The sequence below is a fragment of the Megalops cyprinoides genome, chromosome 23, assembly GCF_013368585.1.
Source record: "Megalops cyprinoides isolate fMegCyp1 chromosome 23, fMegCyp1.pri, whole genome shotgun sequence".
NCBI classification, from domain to species: domain Eukaryota; kingdom Metazoa; phylum Chordata; class Actinopteri; order Elopiformes; family Megalopidae; genus Megalops; species Megalops cyprinoides.
The window spans coordinates 21,084,353-21,107,023 of record NC_050605.1 but is presented as its reverse complement, the minus strand read 5'-3'; the positions used below and the strand labels follow the sequence as shown (position 1 = coordinate 21,107,023).

The 22,671-nt window shown below is 44.9% G+C and overlaps 1 protein-coding gene and 1 long non-coding RNA gene across 2 annotated transcripts in view; both read left to right on the top strand.

Annotated features, from left to right (window-relative positions):
- The first annotated feature begins 2,744 nt into the window (after positions 1-2,744).
- Positions 2,745-12,556, top strand: svopl (SVOP-like). The gene is made up of 16 exons (XM_036518446.1): positions 2,745-2,850; positions 3,466-3,640; positions 3,823-3,914; positions 4,834-4,932; positions 5,102-5,173; positions 5,426-5,550; positions 6,101-6,164; positions 6,715-6,840; positions 7,063-7,191; positions 8,662-8,735; positions 9,596-9,792; positions 10,453-10,564; positions 10,830-10,911; positions 11,214-11,303; positions 11,742-11,855; positions 12,417-12,556. Exons 2-16 carry the CDS (start codon positions 3,526-3,528, stop codon positions 12,426-12,428), a joined length of 1,503 nt encoding a protein of 500 aa, XP_036374339.1. The 5' UTR covers positions 2,745-2,850; positions 3,466-3,525; the 3' UTR covers positions 12,429-12,556.
- A 5,989-nt stretch (positions 12,557-18,545) lies between these two features.
- Positions 18,546-22,671, top strand: part of LOC118770607 — a 45,431-nt gene continuing 41,305 nt past the window's right edge. The window contains exon 1 of the long non-coding RNA XR_005004561.1: positions 18,546-18,763. This is a non-coding gene — a long non-coding RNA (uncharacterized LOC118770607). The remainder of the gene's footprint in view (positions 18,764-22,671) is intronic.

Below are 22,671 nucleotides of genomic sequence, written 5' to 3'. Positions count from 1 at the left end.
ATATCCATAGGCTTGCTGTCATTTAATGCGCTCAATCTCTAGTCAAATGCTGTATTCAGAGAGCAGATCTGGATGTGTTAGCAACGCACTGCTCTACGCATCTCACTGCAGCTCCATACCTTTACATTTTCTGTGAAAAGCTACCAGTTGTATGCTGTAAATGAAGCATGTAAAGCAAAACATGAGATTGATTGTGCTTTCCCACATTGGCAGTTTCTTTACACACAGCCTCATGGCTCTCGTTAATTCATGGCCTCTGTTTGCAAAGCTGGTCTTTAGCAAATACATTTTTATAATGCATTGATTATCAGAAGGTTTATGTAAAATTAACAATTGCAGAAAAAATAGTAGCATTAAATGATTATAGAAAGATGTGCAATATTTTCCTTAGAGCATGAAACCACTGTGTCTGTTTTTCCACAGTGCATTTGAAGCATGGCCAATAGAAATAGTGGGGGTTTCTTTGTGTGCTCTCAGAAAATCTGTGTTATGGGCAGTTTGTTTACATCAACACTCAGCAAACACCGACCCACCAGACTCCTTCTTCAGGTTTATCAAATGGTTCAGGAGATTAGGGAAGGGCAGGCCTCTGTCAACAGACCATGCAGTAACTCAGCTGGCCTGAGGACGTGTACTGAACTTTAGCACAAGGAAGCGTTACCTGTGTGAGTGTCCACAGTCTCCCTGTCTGACGGTCAACAGGACAACTTTGCCTCAAGGGTCCTGTGTTCAGGTCACGTGTTCATGTGTGCACGTGGACTACAGACCTTGTGTGTATGCCGGAGAGTTACCTGAGAGGACAACCCCTCAGCATTTCGAGGTGTAATGTAATATTCCAGGAACACAGGTAATTCAGCAGCCAAACAGATCCCTTAGTATCCCTGAGTATCGCTTAACCATTGATTGGTCTTCAGGAAAATTACAGTTCATGAAATTTACATACGTCACTTACCATGTCCACAATTCATGTGGTACCACTGAGAGAATGTAGCAGATCCTCTTTCTATTGGATAAAACTGCAGAGTTGACAATTTGTAAATCTTTACAGAAACTCCAACAGGGCTGACCGTGAGCAGGGTGCAGAATCCTACGAATGTGTGCATCTTTGAAGAGCCCTGACATTTCCCTAAGAAACGGCCCGTCATCTTGAGCCACACCCAAGCAAACGCTGGTTCTTTAAAGAGAGACACTGTTAACTGAGGCGGTGACTAATCCATATGATTTTAACCTGTATGTGCAATGCTCACAGGGGATTAGGGTGGCGAGTAACCCCCAGGGGAGCCTTCCTGTGTGCGGGTTGCTGGGGTGCATGAGGTCACCATGGTGTCAGTGCTACTGTTAAAGCCTGTGGGAGTGTCAGTGGGAGTGCCCAAGTTGATGTCAACAATAGTGCTTATCATAGGTGGATTTGCCCCAAGCCACTGCCCCATGTACACTGACATTTGGGTAAATAAGTACAGTACTTGATAAACGCTGGCGGAAGATACCATTCAATATGACTATATCATACAATAGGTTGATTGTTAAGACTGCAAACCACCGAATTTTGTAAGCACAAAATAGGCGGTGCCTGGAGTTGAAACTATGGGGGTAATTATGCATGTAATATGGCACAGCCCTGTGGGAATGAGGCTTCGGGTGGGAGCACCCAAACATCCCTTGTTTTGACCGCCGCGAACCCGGGCTGTGTCTCCCTCACCTGTGCGTGATCTGCGTAAATCTGATGTCTGAGCTCCACACCCTGCTACCTGAAACTGCAAACCCCCCCACCTTCCCCCAGCCTGACCCTCAAAGCCATCCTCTGTTTGGAGAAGAAACCTTTTGTTTTCCGGAGCTTTACGAGAACGCTGGACTCAAAGCCCATTGTGCGCGTCCCCGCCTCCCCTCACGCGCTCAACGCGTGAAACGCGATACCGCGTCTTAAATATCTCTGGGAATGTGTATTCTTTAAGGTAGAGTTTTTACAGTGTTCTGCATATGAGACTGAGTGACCTTTAAAGCAACTGACCTAAATATTTATTGCCAAGGTACAAATCGTGCCACAAAACATCTGAGCACTTAATACAATAGATTTGAAAGCATTGGATATTACTTATATTCAAAACCCTTCAGTAGGCTAATTAATATCACATAAAACAGGAAGGACTGATTTAGACGGACTTTTTTGTAACTATGTTCATAACAACTACGATCTCCTCAGTGCATAAGGGCGAATGTCTACGCTGGTGCCTTTTTGACATTACGGCACATATGCATACATAAATACATCGGATTATTTTATATGAACATATATGGGATGTTCCTCGTGTGGTATGATCTTACAGTAATCGTTTGGGGTAGTGGATGGGTCTCTGGCTGTTAACCGTACATATGCAGCCGTGCAGGTTCCATTCCTGATGGGACACTGTATGTTCATTAAAGGCGTCTCTTTGAATTGTCTTTACAGATTTATATCATTTTATTGCATGCCACTCTACTTGACCTAAAAACCATGGACGCACGTTTAGTTGGACCTGACATCATCAACCACTTAATCGACTCCTGTTTAATATAAAAGCTGAAAACTGATGAGGACTATTCAAGAAGAGACTGCACAGAATATTTTTCATGGCATAATCACCATTCCGGCCATTGGCTGTCGTCTCAGTCAAGCCGCTCTCCTGGTGTTGATACACGTACCATACACCTTTAAGAAGGGAGCTGAAACTTCCTGCTTTGTTACTGGTATGATACCTTTCGGTAAGGTGAAACTGGCTAGCCAACGTAAGATGGAGCAAACATGCAAGAATATTTAATATAAGCATAGTTTTCGCTTCCACTTAAATTACACGCGCTTCCGTCAGCTGTCGGGTAAGTTTCATACTTGTTTGTGTCTGCAGCGTAAATAGAAATCAAAGTATTCGCACAGGAGAATAATAACTCATATACAACTAATGGGAAAGAGCGTAGTTTCTTTGCTTGTCCCGTGTTAGTCCAACTTCAAAAGGCAAATTGATAAAAGTCGCTGTAAATAAAACATTGAGACAGCTTTAAATGTCTCGTTAAATGTGATGCTACGTCGTCGCTGATACCAGAGCCAGCATTTAACAAACAGGCATACGCTAAGAAACTTTAGCACTTGCTTGATTTTATTTTTTCAATGAATAAGACTCTACCAAGTCCTACTTTCCATACATAAATAGCCTACTTGTACTACTTGCTATCTGTAGTCCACACAACATACATTAGAGCGGGGAGTGTCTGACTTTGCAAGGTGGTTTGATTTTAATTGCCACCTGTTTTACCTGTCTGGTAAGCCAAGCAAGTGTTGTCATCTTAATTTATTTCCGTAAACCAAAAATGTATGTAGGCTTTTTAGGCATTCAAGAAAGCACCGCTTCTTGTTGAGCAACAATTTGCAACGTTTTAGTGACTGTCATGTCGTGCGGTGACTTCACGGCAAACGGAGTGATTGATGCGTTTCAGCGACGGGGGTGTCGATGTCCGAATGTCCTAAAGCGGTCTCGCACAGGGTCTGTGTGCACCATGGACGGGATGCAGCGGGGTTCCGGCATGAAGGAGCAACTCGTCAGTGCCATACAGCTGCAGGAAATTGAGCTGGACCACCAGCCCAGAAATGAAACAGCCGAGGAGGTCAAAGGTAGGAAACGCACATATTGAGGATAAATTTAATTTATGCCTTATGCTCTATTAAGCAATGTATAACTAAGGGAAACAGACGGGTTAGATGATGCCCCGTCATACCTAAATAATTTAAAGAAACGTTTAAGATGTTTGGGTTGAATCTGGAAGAAAATCTAACTTTCTTCTGATGTTCTTCAGAGCGCAAAACCTACAGTGTGGAAGAAGCCGTCGAGACGATCGGTTTTGGCCGATTTCACATTCTCCTATTTGTGATCATGGGCAGCGCCAATGTAAGTGCAATTCAGAAATGGTGATATTGCACTGTTTTACAAAACTGTCAGAAATTCTAAGAGCCGAAGAAACTTCGAAGGGTAGGCATTCAGCTGCTTCTCTACCTGCTGCTTCTCCGCTGACATTGATACCCCGAAAATGATGTGACCCTTCTGATTTTCTGAGAATCAGATTTTACGAAGATTCGGTTCAATACACGATGCCGTAATAATTCCTGTAATACTAAGGAAAGCGACATAGAAAGTTTTGTGAAAGCAGCCATTGTGACTAAGAGTACTTATGGGATACAGTTACATTACAGTAGTCACTGGGTGTTTCTAAGATGTGTTGCGATTTCAGTTAATTTTAAAAATATATAAAAATTATTTGAACAATCACTTCCCACTCGCTGTTTTGCAATCTCTTTGGATTAGTAGTGTCCAGAGTCTCCTGTAGAATGTCCACATTTGATACAACTGGAGAGGGAAGTTCCAAATGATACACGCTTTCTTTTCTGAAATAGACTGGAATAGAAAATAACATTACTTCCTGTTATTACTTACTGTTATTTTACTTCCTGAAAAATAACAATTTTTCCTTAATGCCTTGGCAATAATGGGGATGGCAGCCTCATAATGGAAAGATGATATGCATTAGAAAAGTTTTATTATGCAGGTGTGTGTGTGTGTGTGTGTGTGAGAGAGAGAGAGAGACATGGAGATGATATTCAGCGTGTTTGTGTGTGTGTATGCGTGTGCATATGCACGTGTGTGTGTGTGTGTGTGTGTGTGTGAGAGAGAGACATGGAGATGATATTCAGTGTGTTTGTGTGTGTGTGCGTGTGCATGTGCATGTGTGTATTTGTGTGTGGGGACATTGGAAGTGACAGAGGGTGTGGGTTACATTAGGTATGCCCTGACAGGACCCTGTGTGTTACAGATCGTGGAGGCCATGGAGATCATGCTGCTGGCCGTGGTATCGCCTGAAATCCGCTGTGAGTGGCGTCTGCAGGACTGGCAGGTGGCACTGGTCTCCACGGTGAGGACTCCGCCCATTCTGCACACGGCATTTTCCCTGCATTAAACACACAGCAGCGCAGGGTGTTGCGGTGTGTAATCATAAAAACCAACACAACAGTGTACGCAAACCTGCACAGCAAATCCAATTACCCATCATCCTCTTGGGTTGTGTTGCATTTTCCTTTTAGATGGTGTTTCTTGGCTTTATGGTCTGCGGGGTGCTGAGTGGTTATGTTGCTGACAGATACGGTCGCTGGAAGGTTAGTGAACCATTTTTTTTTTTTACCAGCATTCTCATTTCATCCACAGGAGGGCAGCGGAGGTGATAAACAATCGTAGGCACGGCGCGACTGTAGAGATGTATGAAAATGCATCTCCTTGCTTTTTATGTCTTGCCTGGAGTGTGCTCTCTGCCTCTCCCGGGGAGACTGAACTGTGTAAAAGCAGGTGGTGTGACAGTGCAGCGTCAGTTGTGTGATGGTGTGTGTGTGTGTGTGTTTGCTTGGCTACAGGTGGTGTTTGGGGGGTTCGTGTGGGGTGCGTACTTCTCCCTGCTGACCTCCTTCGCACCGTCCTACGGTTGGTTCATCTTCCTACGCAGCATGGTTGGCTGTGGTGTGGCCGGAACCTCGCAGGGGTGAGCTCTCACGCTACGGCAAAAGGGGAGGGACATTCAGAGCAGGTTTTGCATTTGAGCTGGTGACATGGTGGTCCTGCTGACCATGCCTGCTGAGAGTCTGTTTTTATAGCCTGAAATAGCTTACACACACATAGAAGCCATTTCAGGGAAAAGAGGCTGTGAAGAACTACTCTTTCACTGCTGTTTCATTACATTACATTACGTTATTGTCATTTAACAGACGTTCTTAACAGAGTGGCTCACATAGATCACAATTTTACATGCTATCCATTTATATAGCTGGATATTTACTGAAGCAATTATAGGTTAGGTACCTTGCCCAAGGGTACCACAGCAGTGGCCCAGCGGGGAATCGAATCAGCAACCTTTCAGTTATGAGCCCTGCTCCTTTCTACACTGCTGCCTACACAAAGGTTTATTGCAGATTTCCCTACATTGCAAGGCCGTCTGCCCGGTCTGACCGCATTGCACACTACTTCCTGTTCTATTTGTCTAAAACTGTCACTGATCATTTGACTGAATGGTTCCCTTTTTTCCCCCCTCTCAGGTTTGTTCTAAAAACAGAATTCATCCCTGCCAAGTACAGGGCCTCTTTACTGCCCCTGGCCTCGGTGAGTGAGAGGGCACTGGAGCCGTCCTGGCTTCCTCTGTGTCCCATTGGGGTCCAGAGACATTGGAGGCAGTCCCTGGAGATGGACCCTGTATCCCAAATAGTGGTCCATATCTGTCATGCAGTTTCTGTAGCTGTGTTTTAAAGTCTCTGCTGCTGCTCCAGCTTTATTTCAAAGGCGCTGTTGCCAGAAACCAGTTAATTAATGCATCACTGCTTATCTGTTATTATTATTATCAACTGTTATTATCAATATTGATTATTAATCATTTCAACATTCTAAAAAAAAAATAACAAATCTAAGCAAGAAGGGCATTTTTGAAACAGATAATTGATGATAAGTGATGTATTTATTATTTTTCTCAACATTTCAAAGCAAATAAATTTAGATAGAAAAAAGGAAAAAAATATAGCATTATCTAAATAGTGTCAGTATGTTCTGGTTCTTGTACCTTTTGTATACTTTAAAAAATTAGCCATTGATTATGTCTGTGTGATTATGAGCTGTGTGAGCAGACCCCAGTGTGACAGCTGCCTGTCTCCCCTCTCAGATCTTCTGGATGGTGGGCTCCATGCTCATCATCATTCTGGGCATGACCGTGGTGCCCACCCTGGGCTGGCGTTGGATGATCCGCCTGTCCGTCATCCCCAGCATCATCCTGATCCTGCTCTTCCAGGTGCGGCCGCCACCCTCCTCATCACTGCAGCTGGGGGGGGGGGGGGGGGGTATGGGTGGGGAAGGGGGCAGGGGGCCTGCTCTGAGCATGTCAGTGCCGATCTCTGCTGGGAGACACAGTCATGTTCTGGTCACCCCGCTGATAGAAATGGCGGTATTTCAGTTATTCGTTGATCACTGACCTCATGGTGCTGGGCTCTCCCCCGTGTGCGTCTGTCTGCAGTTCATCCCGGAGTCGGCACGCTTCAACGTGTCGGCGGGAAATGTGAAGGGCGCCGTGGAAACGCTCCAGCAAATCGCCAAGATGAACAGGGCCTCGCTGCCGGAGGGGGAGCTGGTGGAGCCAGTCGTGGTGCGTTCACTGGCTGCGGTCCGACTGCACAGGCACACACACAGACACACCACTGAGGAGTGTGGTGCGGTCATCAGAGGCATTCCATGTGTCACATCACATCACATCACATCACATCACAACACATTACATCACATCACATCACTTCACATCACTTCACATCACTTCACTTTGTATCACACTGCATCACATCACATCACATCACTTCGTATCACACTGCATCACATCACATCACATCACATCACTTCGTATCACACTGCATCGCATCACATCACATCACATCACATCACATCACATCACATCACATCACACTGCATCACATCACATCACTTCGTATCACACTGCATCACATCACTTCGTATCACATCACATCACATCACATCACATCACTTCGTATCACACTGCATCGCATCACATCACATCACATCACATCACATCACATCACATCACACTGCATCACATCACATCACTTCGTATCACACTGCATCACATCACATCGTATCACATCACATCACATCACATCACAACACATTACATCACATCACATCACATCACTTCACTTCGTATCACATCACATCACATCACATCACATCACATCACATCACATCACACTGCATCACATCACATCACATCACATCGTATCACACTGCATCACATCACATCACTTCGTATCACACTGCATCACATCACATCACACTGCATCACATCACATCACATCACATCGTATCACATCGTATCACACTGCATCACATCACATCACATCGTATCACATCACATCACATCACATCACATCACATCACATCACATCACATCACATCACATCACATCACATCACATCACATCACATCACATCACATCACATCACATCACATCACATCACATCACTTCGTATCACACTGCATCACATCACATCACATCGTATCACATCACATCACATCACATCACATCACTTCGTATCACACTGCATCACATCACATCACTTCGTATCACACTGCATCACATCACATCACTTCGTATCACACTGCATCACATCACATCACATCGTATCACACTGCATCACATCACTTCCCTTCCCTTCACATCACATCACATCACATCACATCACATCACATCACATCACATCACATCACATCACATCACATCACATCACATCACATCACATCACATCACATCACATCACATCACATCACATCACATCACATCACATCACATCACACTGCATCACATCACATCACATCACGTCACCTTCATTTAACAGACACTTGACAATAGAACATAAATGTATCCATTCAAGTTGAATGAGCAACAGTGTCAGACTATAGTGTCATACTCTGAAATGATTATAACACTGTAATGGCGTTGATAAAAGAGTGTGTAAGTAAGTTCTGGTTTGTAGATTGGATGGTATACAGTTTCAAGCGAATCGATCTGTGAAGGTATTTGTTTTTGAACTGTTTTTTTGTGTTTCAGAATGAGAGGGGAAGTTGTTACATTCTTGTGAGTTCCACATTCAGGAGGACATCACTCATCATGTGGTATTCATGGTAACCTTATTTTCCCATTATATAAATCATTCCTTTCTAAACCTTTATGCTGTAGCTGATAGGAGTGTAAATCATTATTATACAGTAATCTATAGCTGGTCAGCCCTTTCCAAACATTAATGATTAACAGGTTATTCTATAATGTTAATGCAAAAAATTGAATCCGTAAACATAAATGGAAAAACGTTTTGCATAACATGTTATATGTGACCATATTTATTTGATGTAGCAGGGGAGTGTGATGTGATGGTATTAGAGGTTTGAATGGCTGAATGCATGAGCATTGTGCAGTTTGAATATGAAAGGGTGGTATGATTTGAATGCTGAAGGATGTTGTGATTTGAATGACACAGGGAGATATGCTTTGAATACATTAAGCTGATGTTAGAAGGTGAGACAGACATGTTATTTGAATGTGAGAGTGTGATAGTATTTGCATGTGTGAGTGTGATGTTTGAATGTTGATATTTTAATGTGTGATGGTGAGATGGTGAGGAAGGCCGTATGTATATGTGTGAGGAAGGTTTAGGTTTAATGTGTGATGTCGAAGTGGTTTACATGTGTGACGGTGGTTTGGTTGTAATGTGTCAGTGATGTGGTTTATATGTGTGATGGTGATGTAGTTTAGATGCATGAGGAAGGTTTAGGTTTAATGTGTGATGTTGAGGTGGTTCAGCTGTAACTGTGTCAGTGATGTAGTTTTGATGTGTGAGGGTGATGTGGTTTGTGTAATGTGTGATGTGTAATGTTGTGTAATGCTGTGTGATGTTGAGGTGGTTTTGATGTGTGAGGGTGGTTTGGTTGTAATGTGTCAGAAGGAGGCTTTGATGCTTGAGGGTGACACACTTTGCCGTCCCCAGGTTTGTGGCGTCCTTCTCCTACTACGGCTCAGTGCTGAGCAGCTCGGAGCTCCTGGAGAAGAACCTGTTGTGCATAACCGACCCGGACCCCGAGCACCATGTCAAGCATGACCAGGGGGAGGCGCTGTGCTACTGCATTCCTTTTGGCATGGCTGACTACCAAACGCTGCTGATCAGCTGTCTGGGAGAAATAGCGCGTGAGTGGAGCGGTTGACCACAGCCAAGGCACCCTAGCACGGGAGAGGCTTATGATCAAAACAGAGAGACCAGTCAGCCAGATGACTGTATTTACGGTCATCATAAAACGATTACAGCTTTATAAAGTCATTTTTTAATGCTCTTTCTTCTTCATACTGCCCAATCTTGGAATTTCCAGTTGTACATTAGGCTCATCCCACTGCAAGACCTGGTGCACGCATGCAGGAGCGTTGAATCAAGAATCCACCAACATGCTTGAAAGCAGCCTCACAGCATACTGTAGTGGAGTGGGCGCTAATTGTAGGATAGGTGTTACTAAACAATGTCACGCAACTTACAGCTATCCAACCCTATCCTCAGTGGAAAAAAGCCAATTTGCTCTGCTACCGTGGGATCCTGGTCATTTTCAGCAAATGGTGTGGCTGGTGTCAGATCTGAGTAATAGAGCTCAAAGTCTAAGTCTAAGCCTTGCTATCTGGATCAGAACCAATCAGGACAGGCCATATTTAATTTCATTAAATTAACATTAAACATTAACATGACAAGTTATCATTCGTATTTTTGTATTTGTATTTGTATTTTTGTTTCCCCAGAATCCTGATGTCGTTGGTGATTGCCTGTTTGTGAAATATGAGTTTGTGATGTTTGTGTTTTCCCAGTCATTCCACTGAACATTGGCTTGTTGAACATCGTTGGGCGTAAAACCAGCATGGTCATCTTACTGATATGCTCTGGAATATTCTTCATGCTGCTCCTCGTCTGCACTACGATGTAAGTGATGATTCATGCTGTCAAAGTTGCTGGTTCTTCCTTAGTTAAAATGACGTTAAGTGAGTTAAGTTGAAAGTCAATTCACGACACTGAGGCTGGAGTGTTAATGCATTTTAATTATTATTTAATTATTATGCTATTATTAAGCTGGGTCAGTACTTCAGCAGCTCAGTCTCCACAATGTGTGCACATGCTTGGCTTAAAGAGATGACCTCTGACCTTTGACCTTTGGGCTCATTGTGGAACATGTTCTCCTCTCCCACAGGTTTGGGTTCACAGTGCTGCTCTTCCTGCTCAGATCTCTGGTCTCCATGAATTTCAATGTTGTTTACATATACACCGCGGAGGTGGGTAAAGGCCTGTGGCGTAAACAGAGCAGTGGGTGCGTCATGAAACATGCTAGCCCTTACATCTGGTGATGTGCTTTATATCACAGAGGCACAGGCCTGAGGCATTCCAGCGGTCCCTCTGTCTCTCACTGGCTCGGTCCGCTGATGTAACATCAGTGCCGGACGCGGCCCTTTGCACTGCAGGAGAGTTTCCTTATCTCGCTTCCTCCAGCAAATCCGTCCTGGCGCCAGTGGTGTGCGGTTTGGGGGGATCCTCTCCGCAGCTTTACCGTGACTCCTGTCCTCCTGTCTCCTCCCAGGTGTACCCCACTGCCGTGCGCTCCATAGGGATGGGATTCTGCACCTCCTTCAGCAGAATTGGGGGGATGATCGCACCCTTCATAGCACAGGTGCCCATTACATTACATTACATTACTGTCATTCAGCAGAAGCTCTTATTTAGAGCAACTTGGGTTACAGTTTTTACATGTTGTTCATTTAGCTGGATATTTACTGAGGCAATTCTGGGTTAAGTACCTTGCCCAAGGGTACGGCAGCAGTGCCCCAGTGGGGAATCGAACCAGCAACCTTTCAGTTACGAGCCCTGCTCCCTAACCACTATGCTACACTGCCACCCATTTCCTGTTTGTGCACCTTCTCAAAGCACAGCTGTACATCCCAGCGGCGTGACAGCCCTGCATGACAGAAACATCAGCTAAATCAGACACAGAAGCACCAGCGTTCTGTCAGTGTTTGGGAGACTGCTGGAGGGCAGCGCTTGCCGTTGCTAATTGTGTCAGTACCTGCTGTGGTGATGGCTGTGCACTGAACTGCTCTCTCTCTCTCAGGTATTAATGTCCAGATCGGTCGTGCTGGCCCTGCTGCCTTTTGCCCTCTCCTGCTTCCTGTGTGCAGTGGGAGCGCTCCTGTTGCCCATAGAGACCCGAGGGCGGGCCCTGCTGGTAGGTCCACGCCCCGGCCGGGGGGGTCGTCTGGGGAGCCCCGTCTGACCTCCCTAACGAGCTTTGACCTTCACCCAGAGGGGAGTGAAGTCATTAGTGAGGCTGAAGGGCTGTGCCGAGCTCTGCATCATTAAATGAAGTGCTTTTCTCCACTGCTCCTCTCAGATCTGTATCTGTTTAATCTGAGCGCGCACACATCCACTTCCTGTATTTACCCTGCCAGCTCGGAGCTCAGTTCCTGCTCAGAAAGACGAGGAGATACAGTAGCTTTTTTCAACTTACAGTACCTCAAAAAAAAAAAAAAACAAGAAACATCAGCAAGAGATTATGACTTACATCCAGCTGATCACCAAAAGAGCAACCGTGTTAGATTTAAATGCAGGGGTTTACTCAGGCAGTGTTACAGAGACAGGAACTTAAACACAATGAGTAGAGCTAAAGACATGTCATGTTATCCATATGGACTGGGTGTTGTTTTCTCTATTTACTTAAACAAGGTTTGTATCTACATGGAGTTCAGGTCTCATCAGAGTTTTAACCTTGTTTTCTTTTTTCTTCCAGCAAAATTCATGATTTGAAGATGTCAACAATGAAGAAAGATGGATGAAGTCTGTAATTTTCCAGCTGTGTATGTATGTATATATACAAGTATGATTAAAGCTCTCTGATTTTATCAAAGAAGGTCAACGTGTCTGAAATTATCCAGGGGTTGGTTTATATGCACTAAAAAGAGCACGTTGAAGACTGACCATTCAAAACATGCATAATAGCACTTTCATATTGTTGTCAGTATGAGGTAAGGTTTTGTAAGTAGTAGGAAGATGGGGTGCGAGTGGAGATAAGTACTGTTTGTTACCTTCAGTGTCAAGTTTAATTAAAGGATTACAGATAAATAAAAGTTTAATTAAAGGGTTACAGATACAATGTTTTAGTAAGTTAGAAAAGTTTTTGTTATATTTGTAATCTCATAAGTAACCACTAGATGGAGATAATGCCTCATTGATAGCCTTTTCATGAGCAGAAACTTTACATAAAAAGTGCAATAGCCAACATTCGCTTTATCCCTCTGCAATATATAAATTCTCAAAAAAATGCATTTCATCCAAAATATTTAAATCATTAGTTAGTTAGTGTTAGGTTAAACACCAGGAAAAGCTATGCATATTTTTACAGTTTACATTTTTCACTGTACAGATGAACTCATTGCTGGACAGCCAAACCTGGAATATAAATCATGTTACAATACTACTTGAATGTACTGAATACTGTTTTGTTCTATATTTCATATTTTTGTGTGTGCATGTGTTTTTACATGACAATATGAAAACCAGATAACTACAACATATTTTCTGTGTAAATCTTTTTGCAGCCCTGTTCTGGTAATTATAGTGAGGCACATTTACCTAGCTATGTGAAGATAAAAGAACATGTCACCAAATATTTGTTCATATAACAGAAAAATGCCAAAGAGCTTAACTGCCTGAAATGTTTTATTCCAAACACCTTGTATTCATGAATAAAACTAGGCAACTATTAAGACAATTCAGAATCAGATAAATCCAAGCTTACATTTACAAATAGCAAACAAAAAACCCCAAAACATTGGATTGTATTTTTAGCTGAACACGACAATATCCTTCCCCTCTCAGCCAGACCAGAGATCGCTTGGGTAATCACAATGACAGCGTGCATATGAAAGGGATGTCATACCAATTCCTCCTCAACAGTTGAAGACATGATGAAATTATGTTGTGTATGTTTGAATTACCATAATGTAGCCCTGAGCCACAGTTATGTCACGCTACACATGAATACACACAGATAATTCAGAATTGCTCAAATGTCACCTCTAAAACAAAATGCCCTTGCAGAATCTCCACAGAAGTGACTTCATGATGCTGTTTTCATGTCTTTGTATTTGTTATTTAATACAGTATGAAAATAACATGTTCTAAAAATATGCTATTAGCAGTTCCTGAACTAGAATTGTTCATAATCTGTGAGCTTTCCAAGAAACATTAAGAAAACAAGATCAGAAGCAACTATGCTGAATGTACCAGATGTTGAATCATCAAAATACGAGTTATTACTATATTTTGCCAGTTTGTCACTGAAACAAATGAATAAAACATGATGTGTATGTTGACAAAATGAATAAATTTATTGGTTACTACTATACTTTATAGCACATTTCCTGAATGCTGCATTTCGCCAGTCTGGTACAGTTATCATATATGATACATCTCCTGGGGAGGAAAGGGTTCATTTTCTGGCCCTGTGTAAATCATTCACAAACACGTCATTTTCGTCAGTCAGTTTAATTAATTTATCCAATTACATAATCAAATAATTGGCTGAACGAAATCCAAATGGTGCTGTGAAGCTTCAGACCTCACCTTATTGTCATGCACAGTCAGTGTTGTTTTGATGATGGTTATATACAACGTGATCACATGGATGCAAACACAATTACATGGGAACAGGCACAAAAAAAATCATTGAAATGATGTCACTGATATTTTTCTCCTGCTTGAATTGTACTCAGGCCTCCACCTTCCCATACAGTCATCTATAATTTGTAACGCATACTACAGGCTGATAAAAATTATTCCAAAAATGAAAATATGTATTGCTACTAATGTGCTATGCTTGATAAGGCTCTGAAAATTGCATCGCACAAATAAACTCTCTGCTATCTGCACAGGGAAAGGGGGCAGACTGAAAGCGTGGCTTAGAGGTTGTCTTGACACAGACCCCCTGTGGCTGTTCCATCTTTATTGTCTCAAGTGCAGGTCTTAAAAGGGATCAGCAGCATTAGTACAATGCAGGAGCACAGATTACGGTGTCCAGGAGAGATGAGGTCACTGCATGGTCAGGGCGCTGCTGTGTACTGTTCGGAATCACGCAACAGTGACAGTCAGCATGCTCTTTGGATTACAAGCAGGGGTTTCCTCCGTTTGTAGATTTTTTTTTCTTCCTTTTCTTGTTTGGCTTTTCGGAAATCACTTTGAAGGTTATGAGGAAAAGTGCACTGCATATTATTTGAGATTATTCAAGCTCCAAGAACCAAACTACCATCAATTGCCCCAGGAGAGACACATAATTATGCATAAAAGACATATATTGTAGCATTCATTTTCATCCGATTTCCTCACTCATGGAACAACACCACAATCATGTGATCTAATTTTCACGTGTTGAACTGTAACAGCTACTTGTATGCATGCAGCGTGACTTGGTTCAAACTGCTTCTTTTATATTTGCTTTGCTTTGAATACCTGGGACAAGTAGAGCTTTCCAGTCTGTGCTGGAAGTTATCCCTGGTGGGGTGAAATTTTGCATACTGTTACCAATTTGTGCATAGTGTGTGGAACTGTAAGTGTGGCATGTATTTTGGATTCTGTATTCTAGTGCCTATATCGTAGTGTACTTGGCTTCTGTTGCCTAGTCAGGTTGCACAAGTTAACTTGTGGTAGGGCTTGAATGGTGTTATGCTCACACTCCCTGGTCTTTGAGTGTTGTTAGCCTGGTCTGATGCTGCTGCTCATTTAACTTGAATTTTTTTTTACTTTTGTTCTAATGTGCTGGAAGTCGCTCTGGATAAGAGCATCTGCTAAATGCATGTAATGTAACGTAACTGACAATGCAGTTTCCCTTTAACATATTTAACATCTTCATTCATATGAACAGTTGAGTCTTCGTTCTTCATTTTTGTCACATTTGATGCATGCGTGGTGGTATATTTTGTATGAAATTTTCCCAGCCCTCCGTGTTCTCCCTCTAAGCCCCTGCAGATAAATCCACGTCAACAGATCACACAGCTAAGCCGCCCAGTCACTTTTGCGCAAAATGGGGCCCGGCACTTGTTCGTTTCCTGGTCACAGCTGCTGGCAGCTATATTTAATTACACACTTACCGGAGAGCGTCAAACAATGCTACCTTTGCCAAGCCCCACAAGTGGCTTTGGGTAAAGAGCTGTCAATCAAAAGCTCAAATCACCTTGCGCCGCTGCATTACTTGGGACGGTCCCTAATCCAATCATTGGATCTGGACCTGCTTCTGTGATGTAGCTGAACGCCGTCGCGCTGTGGGTAAGTCACATTCACAATCAGACAGTGGAGATTATTACACTGAGCTCTGCTGCGTACAGAGGAGGACGGCTTCAGTGTGTGTGGGGGGAAAACACTTGTTATTGAAGCAAGCAGACTTTGGTGCAGATGCCATATCACAACAAACACACGTGATGCTGAACTCTTACAATACCTGTAATGGCAGTAATGGCTTTGTGTGATACCTGAAGGCGTGTACCCCTGTGGCTCCTCCTATAGCTGCAGACGCCTCTCTCTCCTCTCTCTCTCCTCTCTGTCCTCCTCTCTCTCCTGTCTCTCTCTCTCTCTCTCTCTCTCTCTCTCTCTCCTCCTCTCTATCTCTCTCTCTCTCTCTCTCTCTCCGCCTCTCTCTCTCTCTCTCTCTCTCCACTCTCCTCTCCTCTCCTCTCCTCCTCTCTCTTCTCCTCTCTCTCTCCCCTCTCTCTCTAACTCTCTCTCCACCTCTCTCTCTCTCTCTCTCTCTCTCACTCTCCTCTCCTCTCTCTCTCCTGTCTCTCTCTCTCTCTCTCTCTCTCTCTCTTTCCTCCTCTCTCTCTCTCTCCTCTCCTCTCCTCTCTCTCCTCCTCTCTCTCTCCTCTCCCCTCTCCTCTCTCTCTCCTCCTCTCTCTCCTCTCTCTCTCTCCCCTCTCCTCACTTCGAGGCCCTGTGCACAGTGCTCACAGGAAGCAGAGGGCAGAATCGCCGCCAGTGTTTGTGAAAAGTAGGACACTGGATCCGGCTGTGTCTGGCTGCACCATCAGTGCTGTATTTACTCCACTAAAAAACATGCCAGGCACACAGACCACACAGGCACGGCTCTGTGCCTCTGGGGACTGAACCGTGACTTATATAATATTCACAGGGTATTTAAGTTATAATAAATGCTGCTTTTAAATTCAGGCAGTTTAAAACTTGTTGACATTGAGACAGCACTCCTGTTGAACAGGAACCGAACGGAAAAGGGAAATTGCTGAGCAATAAGCCCACAGAAACTCTTAATAGTGTACTAAAAGGAGCTAAATGACTGCTATTTTCTTCCACAATGCATTGTGGGTAGAACATTCTCGTGGGAGTCTCCATGAGGGAGATCGGCCTAATGCTGAGTTTTGTTTAGCTAGTAAAATATCAATGAACCTCAAACCTCAGACCTCAGTATCGTGTAAATTTTACGTTTTGGCTTTCATTTATTACTGAGAACCAGTGAAAAGTAATCTCTAAACTGAGAATTGACCATATTTCGATGATGATAAAACCGTTTCATTTTTAAAAGACCGTGTAGCCTGGGAAGGATTGATGAAAGCTGTCACGAATGGCAAAGAAGTACCCGTGTGCCTGTAAGTGCTTATTATCATATATCACCTTTAGTAGTTGTCCTTCTTGTGTGTTAGCTACAAATAGCTTCATGCGGAATGGCTAAGCATACCCAAGGGCAAAGCCAGTATTTTTCATGGGTGAATAATGGGAACCATATTCAGGCCTCGTTCCAGAAATGTCTCAAGTGTTTTTTCTGGAATGAGTCCGCTCCTCTCCTGAGGTCCATTTTCCCGGTCCAGTTCCCGGTCCCGGGGCGGGATTAAGGGTCCGTTGGATCACGTGGCGGACAGCGAGGGGGGGCCCGTTTTTCACGGGCCTGAGTAGGATGGTGGCTCCACCCACTCTGTCGAGGAATGGGACGGGCGGAGCATGTGGTCCGGGTGAAGGACCGGGCCCCTCCTTCACGCCCCCCCCAGAGCTGGATCCACCTCTGATCCTCTGCCTGATCTCTCACCTCTCCTAAACCCTTTATGTCTGGCTCCTGTTAGCAGCTGCTCTCCAGGGCTCCTCTGAAGTTGCTGGCGGATCCTTTTGCTGGATTTACTGGCGGGTTTGGGATTGAATTTTTGTTTGGCGCTATAGCGCAGTCATACCGTGGCGGTTTAGCTCGGTAGCCGATGCAAAAACAGGAACAGCTGAGTAGGAGGTTAGCTTGCAGCTGTTGTCTGGTTTATACACTGTGCACAAGACAACACAATAACAATAATCATGTCCCCCTCAAGGCCATGTCCCAGGGAATTTTAAAGATTGAGCCATTATGTTCTTGTTGCTTATTTGCTTTCTTTCACTCTCTTTTTTAACATGTCACTGACTGTGTTGTACTTCAAATGTGAGCCATTCGTGTTTTGCTTTTTCTCTGTAATAGCAAAAAAAAGAAGCCATTTTTGCTGCTGCAGTAAAGAGACAAATAAAGTTGGTAATTCCTCCACATGGCGGATTTGTTTATAATCTGCACGTGGCTGTAGTGCACTCCCCCCACCCCCCTCCCGCCACCCCCCCTGAGAGAGAGAGGCTCAGCGATGCTGCTCAGTGCAGTGTCCTGCCCTCAGCCTCTGTGTCAGGCAGAGGAGTGAGGGAGAGGCAGGCCGTGCTTCCTTCCAGGCACTAATCCCGGCTGTGTGGCTGGCTGGCCTGGCAGTGTAAGGGTTAATCTGGATCACACTGGTGCGGAGGGGGGAGGGGCCCTGCTGGAGCCGGCATGGGGGGGGGGGCTCTGTGGGGGGGAGGAGTCTGGGAGTGCTGGGCAGATCCTTCTCCTGACCTTGGAGAAAGCAGCTAGAGCGAGAGAGAGAGAGAGAGAGAGAGAGGGAGGGATAGAGAGAAAGAGATCAAGACAGAGAGAGTGCTACATCTCCAGCACTGCAGATCGCTGCACTGCGCTGTCTTGGATGGGTGACACGGAGGAATAGAGCCGGCAGAGAGGCTCTGCTTCTGGCAGCTGTTTGAAAATAAAAGACACGGGGAAGGAAGGATATGACAACAGTTGCTGTCCACTAAGAGGAGATCGTAAGTACCATTTCTGTTAGTCTTTTATCCAAAGGACGGCACAGTCTCAGGTGTTGTGTCCGTCTGTGGACGTGCTGTACGCATGTTTGTGTGTGTCATACTGGTGTAAAGTTGATGAATGTCTTGAGCAGTCTGTTACTCAACAGACACCGGGGTGGTCAGGCTGTGCAGTGCCTCTCACTGGTGTGTGTGTGTGTGTTTATGTGTTTATGTGTCTGTGTGTGCCTGTCCAGCACACTGGTGTGTGCGTGTGTGTGCGTGCGTGTGTGTGCGTGTGTGCGCGTGTGTGGTTGTTTGTGTATGTGTGTGTGCGTGCGTGTGTGTGTGTGTGTGTGTGTGTGGTTGTTTGTGTATGTGTGTGTGCGTGCGTGTGTGTGTGTGTGTGGTTGTTTGTGTATGCGTGTGTGTGTGTGTGTGTGTGTATGTGTGTGTGTGTGCGTGTGTGTGTGTGTGTGGTTGTTTGTGTATGCGTGTGTGTGTGTGTGTGTGTGTATGTGTGTGTGCGTGCGTGTGTGTGTGTGTGTGTGTGTGTGTGTGTGTGTATGTGTGTGTGTGTGCGTGTGTGTGTGTGTGTGGTTGTTTGTGTATGCGTGTGTGTGTGTGTGTGTGTGTGTATGTGTGTGTGCGTGCGTGTGTGTGTGTGTGTGTGTGTGTGTGGTTGTTTGTGTATGTGTGTGTGCGTGCGTGTGTGTGTGTGTGTGGTTGTTTGTGTATGTGTGTGTGCGTGCGTGTGTGTGTGTGTGTGGTTGTTTGTGTATGCGTGTGTGTGTGTGTGCGTGCGTGTGTGTGCGTGTGTGCGCGTGTGTGGTTGTTTGTGTATGTGTGTGTGCGTGCGTGTGTGTGTGTGTGTGTGTGTGTGGTTGTTTGTGTATGTGTGTGTGCGTGCGTGTGTGTGTGTGTGTGGTTGTTTGTGTATGCGTGTGTGTGTGTGTGTGTGTGTGTGGTTGTTTGTGTATGCGTGTGTGTGTGTGTGTGTGTGGTTGTTTGTGTATGCGTGTGTGTGTGTGTGTGTGTGTGGTTGTTTGTGTATGTGTGTGTGCGTGCGTGTGTGTGTGTGTGTGGTTGTTTGTGTATGCGTGTGTGTGTGTGTGTGTGTGTATGTGTGTGTGCGTGTGTGTGTGTATGGTACAGAAGAGCAGTGCTGCATGCTAGCTCTTTCTCTGGCCGTCCAGCTGGTGTTTGTGGAGTGACTGTATCTCTGTGGATAAAGGGTAATAATGTGGAAGGAATTCTAACGATGAAATGATGATTGTCACACTCAATTATACAGTGTTCTATCCCTGCCACCCTGTGCATCTGGCTGCATGTCTCCAGTGTTGTGGCTATAAACCAGCACCTGTAACCTTTTCAATGATGGATGCATTATTTTCCAAAAGAGCTTGCAGTATACACACTGAGTGCAACAGGAGTCCAGACACAGCTTGCTGTGCTGCTGTCAGAAGAGTGTAGAGCATAAAGCACGCTCAGATCAGGGTGTGTTTCTTTGATAAGATCTCTGCAGGCAGAAACGCTGCTCGAAGAGGCCGCTCCAGCTTGATTTCACAGCTCTGTGAGGGCTCCACCCAGCTGGAGACGGCCTGTTTTTAACGTTCCTGCCCTTCTGACAGAACACCGTTCGCATCTCTGCCCCGTTTACCCGGAGAACGCCACAAAGCCGCGGGGGAAGCCGAGGTGAACGCGAGTCACAGACACCTCCCCGAGCTGCCTCTCACCCACACGGCGGCTCAAATCCCCAGACAGCACAGCTATTTAGCGCCGGCCGACCCCTTTTCCATCCCCGTCGGGGTCGGGAGATTACGGTACCGAGGAGATGGATGGCCTACGTGGTGCTGTGGCTCTCAGGCCTGCTGTCTGCTTCTTTCAAAGCCCCGGGGATGCCTTTAGAATGTAATTGGGTCATATTTTTCATTTCTTTGTCTGGCGTCGATGTTCTGGAGATTGTGGGTGGGTGGGGGACGGGGGGCAGGGGGGTTGGGGGGGGTTGTGTGTTATGAAAGGGTAATTTTTCTCCAAGCTCGGCACAACTGGTACCATGGGACAGTGCAGTGCAGCTCCTACAGCCAATGCAAAATATTTATACTCTTTACGCGGACGGAGGCAAAGCAAGAACCCGTAGCCTTTTCTGTGTTTGTGTAACAGATGTAACTGTGTTGCCATAACCGTTTGAAACTGTCAGGGCAGAAGCCGTATTGCTCACAAGCTAAGGAGACGTCAGCTACTGCGGTTCTGCTGTCACGGCTTCTCACGAAAGCAGTGATGGACGGCAGACAAGCGCAATAATTCTTGTAAATGGTCAGCCTGCGTTTGGCTTGTTCACGTAACACTGCGCTTCCTTTTGGTTCTCTCCACTTTGAGCCCGCGTGTGGCGTTTTGTGGAATGACAGCCCCTCTGTGTCAGGGCAGGGGACAGCGTGACATTGTTCGGCCCCGCGCGGCGTGGGAGACATTGCTCATGTGACGGGATAGGATGTGAATCGCTGTCATTCATACAAGCCGGGGATCACGGCCAGGCCTGCCAGCCGGGTCCGAATGCTTGAGACCGGAGCAGAGGGCTGGTTTTGGCGTGTGAGCTTGTCATATGTTTTTATATCGCACAGGCCTGGTACCCTCTCTCTGAGAGCACAGTTTCTGTCCAAGTCTAAAGAGCTGCTATGATACTGTCTGCACTCCTCTGTTGTGGATGGCAGATATGTCTGCTCCACTCTCTGTGCTGTTAATGCTGTCTCAGTGTAAGTGTTATGGATGCGAGCAGTGGATATCTCAGAGTAGATGCTCTGGCTGGGAGCTTTTGATGTTTCAGTTTGCATGTTACAGATGTGAGCAGTGGATGTTTCAGTGTAAGTGTTACGGATGTGGGCAGTGGGTGTTTCAGTGAAAGTGTTACGGACGTGGGCAGTGGGTGTTTCAGTGAAAGTGTTATGGATGTGGGCAGTGGATGTTTCCGTGTAAGTGTTACGGATGTGAGCAGTGGGTGTTTCAGTGAAAGTGTTATGGATGTGGCCAGTGGATGTTTCAGTGTCAGTGTTATGGATGTGAGGAGTGGATGACTCAGAGCAGATTCTCTCAGATTGTGAGCATTCTTTCACAGCATCTTTGGCAGTGGATGTGGTTTTGATACTGTTGGAAAGGCAGACATGCTGTTTAGCCTCTATCCCATTCCTGGATTATTAAGACAGGTGTGGGTTGGGGTTATAGTCAAATCATCAAGTCAAATCCTGTGGGTGGCTTCACATACCTATCAGATATGAGTAATCCTGTATTAATCTAAAATGGCTGTACTGTCTCTGTTAAATCATATTATATTACAGCCTGGAGATTTTTTTATCCGAGGCCAAATTAAAATACAAGACACCACAACTTAAAAAAAAATTACATAATATATTTCGAATGATTATCATTTTGAGTTGATTTATGTAAGAATCCACAGATGGTTCCAAGCTAAATTGCTCATAGGTCCGTGTGTAATTTTTTTTTATATAACACACTATATACAGATATACAGTATGTGTGTATGCCATGTGATTGACGTCACTCAGCATTCTGAAACTTGTGTCGTTCTGAAAGTTTATGTAACACATTTCACAGTGTCCTTGCTCCAGCATGAGTGTCTCTGTCGTACATGACCATTACAGTAGTACAGTCCCTGCATCTCAGTCACATCAAATCACCTTTCGGTGTAAATTCATTCTAACGCCATCGAAAACATTTTTCAGATTAGCGTGCTTCAGCTATGACAAAACAGCTGCGTTGTTCAGCTAAATCTGGAGTGATTTAAACATCGCAATTGGTTTCACCACCCCCCCCCCCACCCCCGGAGTCACCAGAACACTACTTTAGACGGCAGGGGATGAGGATAAAACACATTTTAACATTTCCAGGAAATCCATTACTCTTATTATATTATCTCT